Consider the following 16365-nt stretch of genomic DNA (forward strand, 5'->3'; position numbering starts at 1 on the left):
ATAACAGAGAAGCTTTATCTGAGCTTTTATCATGGGATTAGTAATTTAATAAGCTAATTATATTGCTGATGGGATTAGTTTTCCCACCACTAATTCTAATGGGTAGATAAAAAGGTAAAGGGACCCCTGACCATTAGGTCCAGTTGTGGCCGATTCTGGGATTGCGGCGCTCATCTCACTTTATTGGCCGAGGGAGCCGGTGTACAGCTTCCGAGTCATGTGGCCAGCATGACTAAGCCGCTTCTGGTGAACCAGAGGAGCGCCCGGAAACACCGTTTACCTTCCCGCTGGAGCTTGTACTTTTATCTACTTGTACTTTGACATGCTTTCAAACTGCTAGGTTGGCAGGAGCAGGGACCGAGCAATGGGAGCTCACCCCGTCGCGGGGATTCGAACCACCGACCTTCTGATCGGCAAGTCCTAGGCTCTGTGGTTTAACCCACAGCGCCACCCGCATCCCTATGGGTATCCCTAATCTATCTCTAATGGATAGGTAGATCCCACCTAATCTTGAAGCCCATAAGAGTCCAAGACAAGCTTCTCTGACAACTGCTTTCCTCTCCTTAGAGTAGTCTGCATTACATTTTTGAGAGCTTTGTAAGCATGTGTATACCTACCCAGACTCTGTGTGTGTGTGTGTGTGTGTTAATTGTGGATTAAACCAACAACTTTGATGTAATTAAAATGTTGATAGGGTTCCACTGAAATCCTTTTTGCCTGGAATGATATGAATGAGCCCTCAGTCTTCAGAGGAGTAGAGCTAACCATGCAGAAGGATGCTGTCCATTATGGCAAATGGGAACATCGAGAAGTCCATAATCTCTATGGTTTCTACCAGGTATGGTCTTTGCAGGTGAACAATTTCAATTCCAATCCTCATGCTACTGATTTGTGATGATTAATTATTGTTATTGTATATTTTACATTTTAACATACATTTTAACTCTTCTTAATTAAGCATAACAAAAGCATACCATTAAATGATAGTTACAGTAATTTATCATGGCTTCAACAAGAAGTATGTCTCAGAATTGTCTTATACTTTGCCTTGTACTAGTCTAAGACTGTACAAGCCCATTTCCCTCAAAAACAGATCATTCTTTTCTGTATTCCTTCCATGTTTAAATTCATCTGTTTACTTTTAGAAATGATGCCTCATACTGTCAATAACCCTTCCTGTATGAAGATTGTGTGTTTAAAAAATTAGTCTTGCCAGCTCCTATTCTTTCCTGTACAAGCCGCAGGGCGATTGATTCATGTCAGCCTTCTCTGTTGCTGTTTTAAGGTGTTCTATCTGGCTCTTCTCAGTCCAGAAATGCTGTTGTATTTTTACTGTTGCTGGCCTCCTCTCTGTACTAGAGTTATAACAGCTGTGTTAAAGCAGACATGTTTCCTCTGGTGTGTTTCAGCAAATGGCAACTGCAGAAGGACTGATCAGACGAAGTGGGGGGCTGGAGAGGCCTTTTGTTCTCACACGCTCATTCTTTGCTGGCTCCCAAAAGTATGGTAAGCATAGAAGAAGGAAGAATGATGATTAACACGACATAGCTCCCCTTTTCAAGCATCCTCTTCAAACATCAATTAAATCCCCACACAACCATCAAACTCAGAGTTATTTTGGGCTAGTCACCATCTCAACCTGCCCTGTCTCACAGTTCACAGGCTTGTTGTGAAGCTAAAATAAGTGGAAGGGACAATCATGTGTGCCACCAAGAGCTCATTGGGGAAAGGGCAGGATGAAAATGTAAGGAATGAATGAATGATCTTTAAACTTTGCTTCCCCAGTTAGCCAGGCTAACCTCAAATATAGTCTTGTTTTATAATCAGGTGTGTGTGAGAGAGACAAGTTCCCCAAACGTACAGAAAATTCTCAGATGTCTGAGGGTGCGGGGGGAAATGCAGGAAACCCTTTGTATAACTGTTAGGTTGTGAGTGAACATATCAGACAACACAGTGATTCTTCAAACAGCTCTTCTTTATTCAGAGGCAGAACAGGACTGAACTGAGGAGTTCAGTCAGCCTGCTTATATAGAGCTCCAGAACAATGTAACTGTTGCCATTTTCTAAAACTATCCAATCGCTGAACGTCACTTTCGATCCTTCATTTGCATAACTATCTACAGTATCCCCCTGCTGACCCAGGGTGAGAACTTCAGTACATAACAATAACAATCAGCTAACAAGTCTAAATAATCATATTCTGTAACAATTAAGAACATTTCTTATGAATGAAACTTTCTTCTAAGTCTTGATCGAAGCTTACTAGGTGTGTCTTGGGAGCAAATAACATTCTTTTGAGGACAAGATTCTCTTGGGGTTCCTCACAGTACTATTTTCCTTCCCTCCTGAGGGACATTGGCGGAATTCATTTTAGAACTTTGCACAAGGATTTTTGAAATCCCGTCAACAAATCACTGTATCTTTTTCTGTTGGTTCCCAGGGCCTCAGAACGAGGTCTTTGCCAGCTCGTGCTATCTGAAACCCCTTTAGCTTGAAATGCCAATGATTGAATTTGAGACTTCAGACATTTGGAGCATCTGTCATGCTGTGGAGTTCTCATAATATTAAGCTGTTGCCTCTTCTTGTACTGCAAATAAGTTAAAGAAGGAATGTTATAAGTTAAATAAGGAACTCAAGAGGCTAATAGGGCTGGAAATAGTAATAAATAGCAACTTAATATTGGGCTGTAGCTTTCAGGCTTTTGCAATAGGTAGATTTTTAAGACGCTGAAAACCCAGATTGTAACTCACTCATTGATGTTCTGAGAGATCGTGTTATTATATCAATGACCCATGTATTGAATGCTGCCATCAAAAAGACACATGTGCTGATCAGACTGAAATCAGTCTGTTTGCCAACTTCCTTTTCAGAGGGTGAGGATTGAGTGGAAAACCTGCTGGCCTGATTTTAGGGTGCATTTCCTCTATCCTTGTTCTTCTTAAATCAAGAACAGTGTGACAACTGACACTGATCTTGTCACCATGCAGACACCAGAACAGGGATCATATGTGATGCATGGCTGACCTATCACACAATGCAGTTCATGTGAGTCATTATCAGACAGCTGAAAGGGGTAACATATGGATTTGTACATCTGCACACATATAGCATGAGCCTCATACTCATCTGCTTAGAAGTAAAACCTATGGATATCTTTTGAACTTAACACCCAATGTCCACAAACACAGTCTGTGAACTTGATATTTCTAGGTGCCGTATGGACTGGAGACAATAAAGCAAAATGGCAGTACTTGAAAATCTCCGTTCCAATGTTGCTGACAATCAGTATGGCAGGAATTTCTTTCTGTGGAGGTAAGGGACGTGTTGGGTTGCAATCTCCATGTTACTAAGCAATTGAGCTCATTTCACTTGTGCCTTTTCAAAAGCCTCAGTTATTTCTATGAATGAAAGAAGTTTCACTGTATTGTTTTAGATGCCGGCTGAAATCATATTTATTTCAACAATGGTATCAAGACACAGAGTTTAGTCTCAGTTTACTCTTTCTTTCTTTTTTGCTGTTTTTGTCTGGGTATCATTGATAATGATTTTATACTCCTTAATGTATACTGCTTGGAGATTTCGGTTGATTAACTTTTTTCTTCTTAAAAATCTAAATAAATTAACTTTCATATGGTGTGTTATAGCTGACCTTAAGAGGGCGTCCATCCACAGGGAACATAGGAAACTGCCTTATACTAAGTCAGATCATTGTGCCATCTAGTCAAGTATGGTCTATGATGACAGGCAGAGCCTCCCCAAGGTCTTTCCCGGCCTGATCTGTATATTCCAGGGTATGAACCAGGTGCTTTTTGTTCACACAAAAAAATCACAGACAGCTTCCTAGGTGGGGTAGAACCACCTGTAGCTGCAAACTGGAAATGACATGACTCGGTGGTAAAGCACACACTTTATAGTAATGGTTTGCATACCTGGATAGCTCAGTTGGTTGCAGGTTTGATTCCCATGTGGGACAGCTGCATTTTCGTGCATAACAGGGGGTTGGACCTCCTCTCCCTCCTGCTAAGTGGCAGTGACACACTTTGCAGGAAGCTAATGTTGTACCTCCTCTCTACCAGCTGAGCCATGTCTGCAAAGCATGTGCTTTACCACTGAGCTTAACATCCTTTCTCCTGATTTTTGGAATACAGTGGTACCTCAGGTTACATACACTTCAGGTTACATATGCTTCAGGTTACAGACTCTGCTAACCCAGAAATATTACCTTGGGTTAAGTACTTTGCTTCAGGATGAGAACAGAAATTGTGCTCTGGCAGCACGGCAGCAGCAGGAGGCCCCATTAGCTAAAGTGGTGCTTCAGGTTAAGAACAGTTTCAGGTTAAGTACAGACCTCCAGAACGAATTAAGTACTTAACCTGAGGTACCACTGTACATGCATATCCAGTTTGAGGTCACAGGTTTCCGGTAGTTTTTTTATACCTTTTTCTCTGAAGTAGTTTCTGTGTTGGGGGGAAATTGCTTTTCTGAAAATACAGCCCAACTGGGGAAGAATCTGGGAAGTTTGTGTTTTCCAACCCTTTCTCAGAAACCAATTCATACTTTTTCTGAAATCCAGCTGATGTGGGCGGATTTATTGGAAATCCAGAACCAGAGCTGCTAGTTCGATGGTATCAGGCTGGAGCCCTACAGCCTTTCTTTAGAGGCCATGCCAATATGAACACCAAGCGCCGTGAGCCCTGGTTGTTTGGTGAGGAGAACACGCGGATCATCAGAAATGCTATCAAGGAGCGCTACTCCCTTCTTCCATATCTCTATGCTTTGTTTTATCGAGCACATACAGTTGCAGAGCCAGTCATGAGGTAAGCTCAGAATTAAAGAGACTCATTTCTGCTTCGTAAGTCGTTATGGGACTACTATAAATCCTAGTGAATCGTAAATGACACTCAAATTATAAACAGAAAATAGTGACCCTTGGTTTCTGATATGAATACTAGTGCACGTTTTCTAAAAAGTCTTTGCTGCTTCCACTTTCTTCCTTTACATAGGCCTGTTTGGGTAGAATTCCCCAAGGAACTGGAAACGTTTGGCATTGAAGATGAGTATATGCTTGGTAAGTTTAAAGGTTGAAGGAACCTTTTATAAAACATGGCAGTGGTGTAATCAGAAGATGCAACAGCTGTGACAGAAAGGCAACACACAAACTAGAAGGGATGAGGGAGATGTCTCATGTTAGTGGTTAGGATTCATCCAGAGAACTCTGAGGAGATCAGGCTTATAGTTTCAGAATTCCCAGTCTTCCATAGACCAGATGTGAGCTTGCTTCATTCTGCACTCGTTGCTTCTGGTCTCCTTGGCTGGCAAAGCTAGTTAAACAGTCACTGGACCTCTCATGATGGGTATGGAGAGGTGTTCGTGGGAATCCTTCCTGGGACACACCCCATATCTTCAGGAAATAACTACAGAAGAAGAAATGTGAACTCAATGAGTGTTCTGATAATGAGGGAAAAGTAATTCTAGCATTTCCTTATGGAGTGCATTCTGATTATTCTTATTATTAATCTTTGCCTCTTAATCTTAGAAAAGAATTGAAGTTGTTTTATACTATGTGTTGAATAATTTTTCTCACAGATTAATGTCAATCACTTCTGTCAGCTCAAGGCTATCCTCTATAATGCTGTGGATAGCAGGCTGGGTTTGGGTACAAAAAGCCCATCTTCAAATTCCAGCCCAGTCAGAAAGCCCCCTGGGTGGCCTTTAGCAAATCACTACCTCAGAAACTACAGGGTTGTTGTGAGGACAAATTAGAATTTGTAAAGCATCTTTGAATACTGGAAAGTTTTGTGAGAAAGGATGAACTGTTAGGAACCTGCTATTTGCATATTCAAACAAGACCTCTTGCATATTCTAGACAAGTTTTGTTTTTTTTAAATGGCATAGTCACACCTCTAATAGAAAAGAAGGTACTACTTTTCCAAATGCTATACTGAATCCATGGTAGAAATATCAGCAAAAGGCTAGATAATGATATAATCCCATAGTAGTATTGCTTTTCTTCTCTATGTAATTCAGGAAATGCTTTGTTGGTGTATCCAGTCACTGAACCAAAAGTCACTGCAGTTGATGTCTTTCTGCCTGGCCCTCAAGAGGTAATGAAAACTATTATCAATTCCTTTATTTCCCTTTTTTATATACCCTTGTGTTTCTATGGGGCTTTCAATCAAAATTAGGCTACTAGGCATTTCTGCAATAGATATAAGTACATCATCTGGGACTACACAAAACAGCCCTCACCATAATCAGATTTAATCTAAGCAATATTCTAATAAAAAATAAGTTGTGATTCGAGGACCCGATCCCCGCTTGGGGAATAAAGACACGTGGACACAGAATGTAAGGTTAATGGGTAAGGTAAAGGCAACAACTTTATTGATTACAGCATGTGAGAAGGTATTGGCTTAGGCATTGGACCACGGAACATTAGACTCCACCCACTCGTAGAGGGGTGAGTCTGAGGAGGGGTTAACCACCAGTAGGGGAAGCCTGTTGATGCTAATCCAACTATAGGCTCTCTTCCTGATGTCACCGAGGGTCGTGCCATGGCCCCCCGCCACACGGGCATCAGACAGGATCCACGACCACCGGATTCCTTTAGCGGAATACCCAAAATTGTCGGGGAAGGCGATGGCCACACCTTGTCCCCCGAAACACCAACAACACATTCCAATGCCTAACCGCCAAATACCACGAAAGTTGTGACGGTTGCTACGAGGTAGGCGAAAAAAACCAAGAGGCCGGGCCAATTTAGCCAATTGGAAAAAACTCCTACCAGGCCCCCTGGTTGGTTAAACAGAGCGACCAACCAGAGGTCCATAGCAAAGTCTCAGGAACAGCTAATCTAAAGGGAGTGGAGGGTGGGTGACTCGAAGAAAATGTGTGTGCAATGGTGGGGATGGCTGGCGCGGCTGCGTTTGAGCAGCAAGCCACGCCCCCGCCGAACTTCCCTATTGGGTGCCCAACCTGGGAGGGGCGTGGCACCAGCCCTGGAGTTGAAGCAGGGGGCGGAGCGCCCCCTGCATGACGCGGGAATCGTCTCCCGCTCACAACCCCTCCCCTCCTGGGAGGAGGAAAGGCTTTATCTAGCTTCCTCTGAAAGCTTCAGCACAGCATTCAGACAAATAGCTTATCAGCCTTGTTTTTATACTGATTTATATTTATGCTGTTGTTTTATATATATTTGATTGTTACACAATATGAACTTGCTTTTTGCAACAAAGAGCAAGGCAGGAATGTTTTAAATAAAATGTATTTTAAACATTCAGTAAGAGTTGGACCTCAAATTGCAAGGGCTAATACTCCTTCAGTTGCATCCCTCATGGTGCAACCGCAGTGACCTATGTTTCCAAATGGCTTCTAGACTGTTCTAGAAAGTGCTGCAGCAGGCATTGTGCGTATTCAGTACTTTGGTTGATATTTGGATGGATTTTGGCGATCAGTGGGGTAGCTCCTTGTGTCCCCCTCCACTAGCTCTCAAACATGCTTGTGGCAACAGCACTGCCTTCTGGTCCCAATTCAAGATGCTGCTTTGCTTTCCGAAAAATTGCAATTCCAAGCCCTTCATAGCCTTGGACTTACATTTCATCTGATGTATGAAGTGTAACATAACTCAGCATAACACTTCATGCATCGGGTGAAATGCAGGTCCCATGGAGGCCTTGGAATTGCAACTGTATATTGTATACATTGGGTTGTACCTAGCTCTGTGTGAATGGCATTCCACTCATGCAACAGAACTTTTGCTTCCTCTGCCCTCCCTTTGCTTCCCCCAAAATCTGCTCCAAAATGTCCCCAAACCCTCTGGAGGAAAATTTGAGGATGCACGGGGGACTGCAGGTGAGACAGAAGAGTTCCTTTGCACAAGTGGAAGTCTGTTGCATGAGCAGAATGACAGCATTGGATACAACCCATGGGTTTTGGTTTTTTTGAGATGGGGTGTAAAAATTTGAGGTTAGGGGGAAATACAAAAAATATATAGGCATTGATGTAAACGCTGGTAATTCACATAGCAGGCTGCTGATGTGTCACCAAGAACAGTGTTGTGAACCACCGCTGCTAAGTATGCAATTTTCCATGTCTGTACTTCTCTGCATTATATTTCTCATTTGTACAACCCTCCTTCATCTGACCTGACCAAATGTCCCCGTGTATATAATATATATACATATATCTCAGGGTAACATTTCATGCATCTGATGAAGTGGACTGTAGTCCATGAAAGCTTATGCTGTAATAAATGTGTTAATCTTTAAGGTGTTACAAGATTATTGTTCTTAATACTCTGGTTTTATTATCACTTTCTTATTGCTCTTACATGTGTGGATATTGGTGAATTATTGGTTGATTTGATATTCTGTCAGGCTTTTATGTCATGGTGTCCCTTAAGCAAGGTAAGGAGGTGGGATCTAAATTTGTAGAACTCATTCAGGGTTCTTCTTTTTTCCTGTTTATCCTGCTGCAGATCTGGTATGACTTTCGAAAATTTATCCGTCTGGAAGGTCACGGCACAGTAAAGATTCCAGTGACACTGAACAGTGTACGTTTGTGTTTTTATATCACTGATTTGACTAATGGGGGGGGGGGGGGACTTGCTTCAAAGACTTGTGGATAGGGTTGTATATGCACCCAACACAGAAAACAATTATGTTTGAATCTACAAGGTTAAGAAGATACTATGAGGAAAGAATTTTAATGCAAGAATGTAATGTAGTTTTTAATGCAAGAATAGGCCCGAAGGCTTGACCATTGAAGGCTTTGAATACACTTCCACCTTAAATTACAACATTTATCTAGAAATATATACATATAAAAGCATACAGACATCCAGTACAGTGGAACCTTGGTTCTCAAATGACTTAGTTGACAAACAAATCGGCTCCCGAACACTGTAAACCCAGAAGTAAGAGTTCCGGTTTTCACACGTCCAACACAGCTTCCACTTGAGTGCAAGAAGCTCCTGCAGCCAATCAGAAGCCACACCTTGGTTTTCGAACAGTTTCGGGAGCCGAACAGACTTCCAGAATGGATTAAGTTCGAGAACCAAGGTACCACTGTAATTCTATTTGTTATTCCTCAGAACATGATTGTATTCATTGGCATCCATGAAATAAAAGAATAAACTATGAAATAAAATAATAAACTTCAAATTTCGAATGTACGGTATAAGTAAATATGAAATTTTATTTTCCTTTCAGAGGCTACAAAATCTGTCATATTCAATATATAATATCTGCAACCTCCTATATGTGTCTGCTTCATTGTTTTACTCCCATATAAGGATGTAGAATGCAAGTCAGTTGTGCTGTCACTAAGACTGAAATCCTATGCATATTCACTCAGAAGTAAGCCCTATTAAGTTTCATCATATGTAAACAGTTACTCCCTGAAATATAAGACACCTATTGGGATTGGTTAACTGCTCCAGAAAAGAAAGATGCACAGGACCAGGTTTGTGGGATGTGTTTTGTTGTCTGCTATCCTTCATTCCAAGGAAGCTTACTGTATTTAATTTTTTTCTGTCCTTTCCTGTTTGCAGATTCCTGTAATGCAGCGTGGGGGAACTGTTATACCATTAAAGACTTCTGTAGGAAAATCTACAGAACTGATGGTAGATGTTCCGTATGAACTGCGTGTTGCCTTAGATACAAAGGTACTGTGAAATTATATTTTACACACTTACTTTGTATATTTTGCTAGATTTCTAAAAAGTGCAAGTGCAAGTGGAAATTTCCAGCCTTGTATCTGTTCTGACCCTCCATTTTGTCATCACTATGCCCTTGGTTCCTGTTTTCCCTCTGTAAGCAGCCATGCCTTTTCTCCTACCCACACCAAGATTAAACTAGATCATGTCAAATTTCATTCTCTCAAAATTAATTTAAATTTGTGCAGATTTAAACATAAACCCGACAAACTGTTTTCAGTAAAATCTACTTGTGTATGGTTACTACAGTCAAACCTCGGTTCCCGAATGCCTCTGTTATCATACATTTCGGCTCTCGAATGCCGAAAACCTGGAAGTAAGTGTTCTGGTTTTCGAACGTTTTTCAGAGGCCGAACTTCCGACATGGCTTCTGCTTGAGTGCAAGAAGCTCTTGCAGTCAATCAGAAGCCGCGCCTCGGTTGTCAAACATTTCGGAAGCTGAACAGGCTTCTGGAACGCATTACATTCAACAACCGAGGTTTGATTGTTATTGACGTATTTTTGTTTCTTTTCAAGAGCCAATGTTGAGGGAGGACAGGTTGGAGGCGAGGAAGTCCCTTTACCCAAACGGAAGTCCTTGCACACGGCTTCTGCTGACAGGACTCATTTATTATCTGTCTCTAGTCTGAATGCATAGATTGGCCTTAAGATCTTCAGAAGTGTTTTGAACCATTCAAAAATCAACATGTGGCAGTAAGTAGAAGTAACCCTGTACAGCTTTGTTAGCTGTTTGACATTTTTTCTTGCTGTGTAGGGGTCTGCAATGGGGGAGCTTTATCTGGATGATGGCCATTCGTTCCAGTATCTCCACGAGAAGAAGTTCCTGCTCAGGAAGTTCACCTTCCACAAGAATGTCTTCTCATCTAGGTAATGTGCACTGAAAAAGCAGAGGCAGAAGGCGATGTTAAGAATCCTAGGCCGGTAGTTTAATAATGAGGAATACTTTAATAACTACACCGTGAGCTGGGCAAAATACGTTTTGTCCACCGCTCACAATGTAATGAAATGTTACATAAAGTGAAGGACAGTTGCTCTGGCATGGTCCAGGTGTAGTGAACATAGAAGGGGTTTACAATATTTAGGGGGAAATAAAATGACCGGCAGTCAAATTAGTGCAAAGAATGAGCAGCAAATCCTACAGGATTGGATAGTAAGAAACACAGGAGAATTTTGCTCTGCTGATGTCAGTTTCTCAGTCCAGAAGCCATAAAGGGTGTAAAAGCCTTCCCCAATCTGGTGCCTTCCAGACGTTGCAAAATACAACTCCTAGCAGTACTGGCAGTGGTTGATGGGAGTTATAGTTCAAAACATCAGGTGGGCTTCAGATGGTAGAAGGATCTCTGGGTCCCAAATTTCAGCAGCACTCAGTACAATGCCAAAATTCAGCATCCCTTCTCCTCTCTCGCTCCATTCTAAATCATAGTTGCAGCATCCACAGAGGCGACCCCAAGACTCCAAACTGGTTGTTTTCCCCTAAAGCCACCTCTGTGTAGAGTGAATGGTTCATCCTGTTATGATTCTGACTATGCCACACCATTTCCAACAAGGGTCCTTTTGAGAGGGGAGGAGTATAAAGAGGCTTAACTTATTTAATTAAAGTATTTGTTTAAAATACAGACTGCTTTTAGGGGTCAAAACCTTCACAGTATAGCTAACTATTTTCCAAATACCCCTCACGTATCCATAGATTTTCAAAACACACTTTTTAAAAAATAAATTCCTATTTTTATTGTTGACAAGGCAGTATGCTCAAGAAGAAAACATACACAGTACACACATGAGACATAGCCATTTTGTCATATACCCTAGATTCTGATTCTGTCTTTTGATTCTCACAGGTGTGCAGATGAAAACGGGCAATTTCATACAAAGTGTGTAGTTGAGCAGATATTGATCTTGGGAATAAAAAAACAACCATCTTCTGTGACGGCTAGCATTCATGGTAAGAGACAGAAATATTTTACGCCATCTAAAGATGCTTCTTAACATTCTTCCACCCTAAAGTCCTTCAGTTAAGGCACTGGTTTTCCTGCTGCACAGAGACCAATCAGTGGAGCAGGGACAGCAGGAAGCAGCGAGCATCTCTGTGCAGAAGGAAGTCCCCTTGCTTCCTCTCACTCTCCCATCTCCTGTGCTGCTGGAGATTTTTGGGAAGGTTTGGAAAAAAACACCTGAAGAGGTTCAGAATTGAGTTGATTTCCCAAGCCCCTTTCCGCCACTCAGTCAGATCCTGAGATGTTTTGAGCAGAAGTTGGATATCAGTTGGAGAAGAGGAATTGTCTGAAAGCACACGCTTCATTCGGAGCACTAATCAGTCCCAGTTTGTTTTCATTATTCCAGGACTTGAGTGATGCTGCTATATGAGAATTGTTACAATCAAATAAACCACAGTTTAATCCTGTAAGCTACCTAGGGGAGGGCACACAAAAATACTCAGGAACTGCAGAATAGCAAAGAATATAGTGAGTGAAATAACGAAAAATGTGTGGACTCTCACACACCTAAGATGCACACAGAAAATTGGATCTGAATGACCCATTTGCAAGCTAATGTCCCATCTTGACACAGCCCCAGTGATATGATCTAAGGCAGCGGTTCTCAACCTGTGGGCTCCCAGATGTTGTTGGACTACAACTCCCATCATCCCTAGCTAGCAAGGCCAGAGCTCAGGGATGATGGGAGTTGTAGTCCAACAACATCTGGGGACCCACAGGTTGAGAACCGCTGATCTAAAGGCTCATTCACACACCTGCTTGTCCCATGCCTAGAAAGCAGTTTTGTGTTAGCCTCACAGCTTTCTCCACTCTTTACCACTGATTCAGAACAATTGGCAATCTGCAGAAAATCCAGCTGCAATTTGGTCTGATTCAGCATTAAAGAGTGTGTTTTCCCAGGAGAAAGCAGCAGGGCAATTGGAGGTTTGGACAAGCTCTTATTCTAAGGGTTGTTTGGTGTACTGGAGTTTGCTTCAGAGCAGCAGGGGTAACCTAGGGTTGTGCTCTGATCAGCCTTATGAGTTTCATATATGTCTTTCTTCAGTAGATTTTAAAAATGAATATAACATGTGTGTTTTTAATTCTGTTGACATTCAGATGGGAAAGACCAAGCAGTGACGTTCACATATGATGCCAAGATCTCTGTGTTGACCCTTCAGAAGCTTTCACTAAATGTTGGCATTGACTGGGCGCTTCATATCAAGTGAAACAGCAGAACCAGAGAATTGGAAGGAAAGCCGAACAATAATGGTTGAGGGTGACTCAGTTCACTCTTTTGAAATGGACAAAACAAAGTTATATTTAATTAATTTAATTATGACTTTCCGATACCATTTGCAACAACTGTTAGGTGAAGACGGCTGGCTTCCAGGATAATTGTGGATTTGTGCCTCAGAGCCATGCAACAATATCTGGAATAAGTGATGCTTTCTTGCTTTTTTAAAGACTTCTGCTCTAAACCTGTTTTTCAGCATTATAGAATAACAGTTTTTTATTGGTATAATGAATATTTCAAAGAATCTCTACCAAACCCACCAATGTAAAACATAGAATTTTTTCAGCAAGATGGCATTTGACAGGAAAAATTACAACTCTTTTTTATAATCCATATTCACTTCCTGCAGAGACTTCCTTATCCATAGAACAATGTCCAGTTTTCTTACTTGGGAAAAAATGAAGTCTTGGGCGAACATTCATCAGTTAACATAGTTCATATAGCCTGTATCATTGTGGACACTGTGTTTCTGTTGCAAGAACAAACCAAACAAGTATCATGATGAATTTGGAGTGACTCAGATATGACAGAGAGGTCCCCAATGGATCTTTTAAGCATTTGGCTGATTCAAACTTTCTTTTCCTGAGCACTTCAGTCAGATCAAAACACAAAGCTTCACAGTTTGTCTCATTTTATGGTATACAACTAAACAAAATGCAACCTTCTTGTGTTACCCCGTATTTTAAGTGTTGTCCCATATTTTAGAATGATTCATAGATATTGCAGAACACATCAGAGTACAGTACAGTAGTACCTTGGGTTACATACGCTTCAGGTTACAGACTCCGCTAACCCAGAAACATTACCTCGGGTTAAGAACTTTGCTTCAGGATGAGAAAAGAAATTGTGCTCCGGCGGCGTGGCAGCAGTGGAAGGTCCCATTAGCTAAAGTGGTACTTCAGGTTAAGAACAGTTTCATGTTAAGAACGGACCTCCGGAACGAATTAAGTTCTTAACCCGAGGTACCACTGTACTGGATTCCATGAAAAGTAAAAATGAGCATTAATAAAAATGCCAGAAATCCAGATTAAGGCAAATCTTAATTGGGCCAACCAATATATTACAGAATAGTGTGCAAGATATCAAATTCTAGACAACTTGCAGGCAGAGCATTATTCCTTGAGGGAACATTCCCACAACTGCTAGGTAAAGTTATCCAGTTTGACTTTTATTGACTTTCTGCCTAGCACACCACCTAAAATTAACTTGACTACCTAGTTCCTCTTGATTCTTATCAAGGAACTTGTATGTTTCACTTAAGGGTGGAGACCAGACCTGGGTAGAAGCCAATTTTTACATTTGCAGACGTGGGGAATCAGCCATTGTTACGCTTGTTCCCACAAGACCTTGGTTCAACCTGATAACTTGCATAGTAGCTTCATTTTAATATCTGCTGCTTCCTCCTCCATTCCAGCTTAAGAATGTGACCAGATACAGATTCTATGGCTTCAACAACAACAAAAATAACAGTTTTTAATCTCACAAGCTGCTCAGTGTCATAAGCAGGTTACAGTCAAGATTTCTGTGTTATAATAGGTTTTTCATAATAAAAGGAAATAAAGAATCTCTCTTACTTCTCCTGCTACCTTTTATTCACTGCCTTCCAGTGCTGAGCATGCAATGCCTCTCAAAGAAGGGGAGGCAGTGTCTTGTCCAAGGTTTTCCTATCTAGAAATAAGTTAGTTGCATTCACAAGCAAGCAGATGCTGAAGTGTGGATAGAAAAATCTAACTCCTTCAATGTGCAGCAACACATTTGAAAGACATTTTCCTGCTGTGTCTTAGCACATAGTTCCACCTGCTGCTGAACTTTCCCTCTTTCTGTAGAGAGAATGTCTGGCAGAGCCAAGATTTGCTGAACAAATTGCTATCACTGCATTTTAAGATGCTGTGAATGTAAATTGATCCACATAAGCCTGCTTTCCAAGGGATGTAAGGGCTCTTGCTCACTTATTCCATAGTACTGTTCTGAGGACAGTGTGTATTCTGGTCACAGGGCATAGTCTTGAGGGAACTTTATGCAAGCACTTTCTGAAGCTACGCAAGTTGGAATCTGGGCAGCATGTACACTGCCTGTAGCTTCATGGTGGAAGAAAGACTCGATATAAATCTGCTTATATTTCTGCATTTCTGTGTGGCTTGGAGATAACCTTGCTGTATCTAGTATTTGAGCTCTTATGGTTGTAAAAATATGTTCAGAAATGGACGGGTAATGCATGCTTAAGACTCAGAGTTTAACACTACAATCTTATACATTCAACAGCAAGCCATTCAGTGGGATTTACAACTGGGTAAGTGTTTTTGTAGGACTGTAGCCTATACTAAATCCAAATACTCTTAGCTTAGTTTGTTGTTTGACATATGACAGGGATGGAAAACCTGCAGCCCTTCAGATGTTGTAAGACTCCCACCAGCATGGCCTACGGTCAGGGATGATGACAGGAGTAGTTCAACAACATCTGGAGAGCTACAGGTCTGCCCCCCCCCCAAAGAGAATAGCTGATAGCCATTCCATGTAACCATGGCAGCTAAGCAAAACTAATGTGTTGATGGCCCATCGCAGTCATGTCCTTCCAGAGACATCTGATTGGTCAGTACAGTGGTACTTCAGGTTACATATGCTTCCGGTTACAGACTCTGCTAACCCAGAAATAGTACCTCGGGTTAAGAACTTTGCTTCAGGATGAGAATAGAAATTGTGCTCCGGCGGCGCGGCGGCAGCAGGAGGCCCCAGTAGCTAAAGTGGTGCTTCAGGTTAAGAACAGTTTCAGGTTAAGAACGGACTTCCAGAATGAATGAAGTGCTTAACCCGAGGTACCACTGTATTTGAAATAATGCTTGACACCTAAAGGTGCTAAATGAGAAGACATTGGCAGGGGTGAAGGGAACTATATATACAGCATGAGAAGTGATGTCTTTCTCAAACTATTTTCAACTGTCTTAAACTCTACTGCCCATCTTCAGCCTGAATGTACAAATTTGCCAGTCACTGGACTTAGAAATACTTTAAAGCTGTTTAAATGTTGTCACATAGTATTATTACTGTTGTCTTCTTCAGCCTAAGTCTGCACTTTTTTTTTCTTTTGTCAAATAGAAGCTGCTAAGACCAGCAGAAACCTATAGCAGTTTATAAATACAAGCATAAGATAGAGGCCCAGGTCGTTTTGTGACAACCAAGGCACAGTTACCAAAGCTTCCCTAAGTCATAGAGGATGTGGCTCTAGTTCCAGTGGCACAAATCATTGCTGTAAAAATCTCAAAGATTGGGTAGCTTGGCTTTGTTCAGCTTCCTTCAGATACACGTCATAGCAGCCAATGCCAAATAACTAAGGTAGTAACTTTTATGGGACAAACTTGTTAGAATTCGTGTGTTTCTTGACCAGT

The 16365-nt window shown here is 41.4% G+C and overlaps 1 protein-coding gene across 4 annotated transcripts in view; it reads left to right on the forward strand.

Moving 5' to 3' along the window:
* The window catches only part of GANC (glucosidase alpha, neutral C), a 138223-nt gene that overhangs the window by 13191 nt on the left and 108667 nt on the right, over nt 1-16365 (forward strand). For 3 of the 4 annotated variants that reach the window (XM_080979136.1, XM_080979137.1, XM_080979138.1), the window contains exons 14-24: nt 695-838; nt 1410-1506; nt 3211-3312; nt 4574-4817; nt 5004-5068; nt 6028-6104; nt 8474-8548; nt 9548-9661; nt 10467-10579; nt 11551-11654; nt 12805-14555. In XM_080979136.1, the coding sequence (XP_080835262.1) occupies nt 695-838; nt 1410-1506; nt 3211-3312; nt 4574-4817; nt 5004-5068; nt 6028-6104; nt 8474-8548; nt 9548-9661; nt 10467-10579; nt 11551-11654; nt 12805-12914 (1245 nt within the window). In that variant the 3' untranslated portion in view covers nt 12915-14555. Of the gene's footprint in view, nt 1-694; nt 839-1409; nt 1507-3210; nt 3313-4573; nt 4818-5003; nt 5069-6027; nt 6105-8473; nt 8549-9547; nt 9662-10466; nt 10580-11550; nt 11655-12804; nt 14556-16365 lie in introns of those variants that run through there. The other variant, XR_013978971.1, reaches the window with a different exon arrangement.

Source organism: Podarcis pityusensis, assembly GCF_964106645.2.
Source record: "Podarcis pityusensis genome assembly, chromosome: 1".
Classification (NCBI taxonomy): domain Eukaryota; kingdom Metazoa; phylum Chordata; class Lepidosauria; order Squamata; family Lacertidae; genus Podarcis; species Podarcis pityusensis.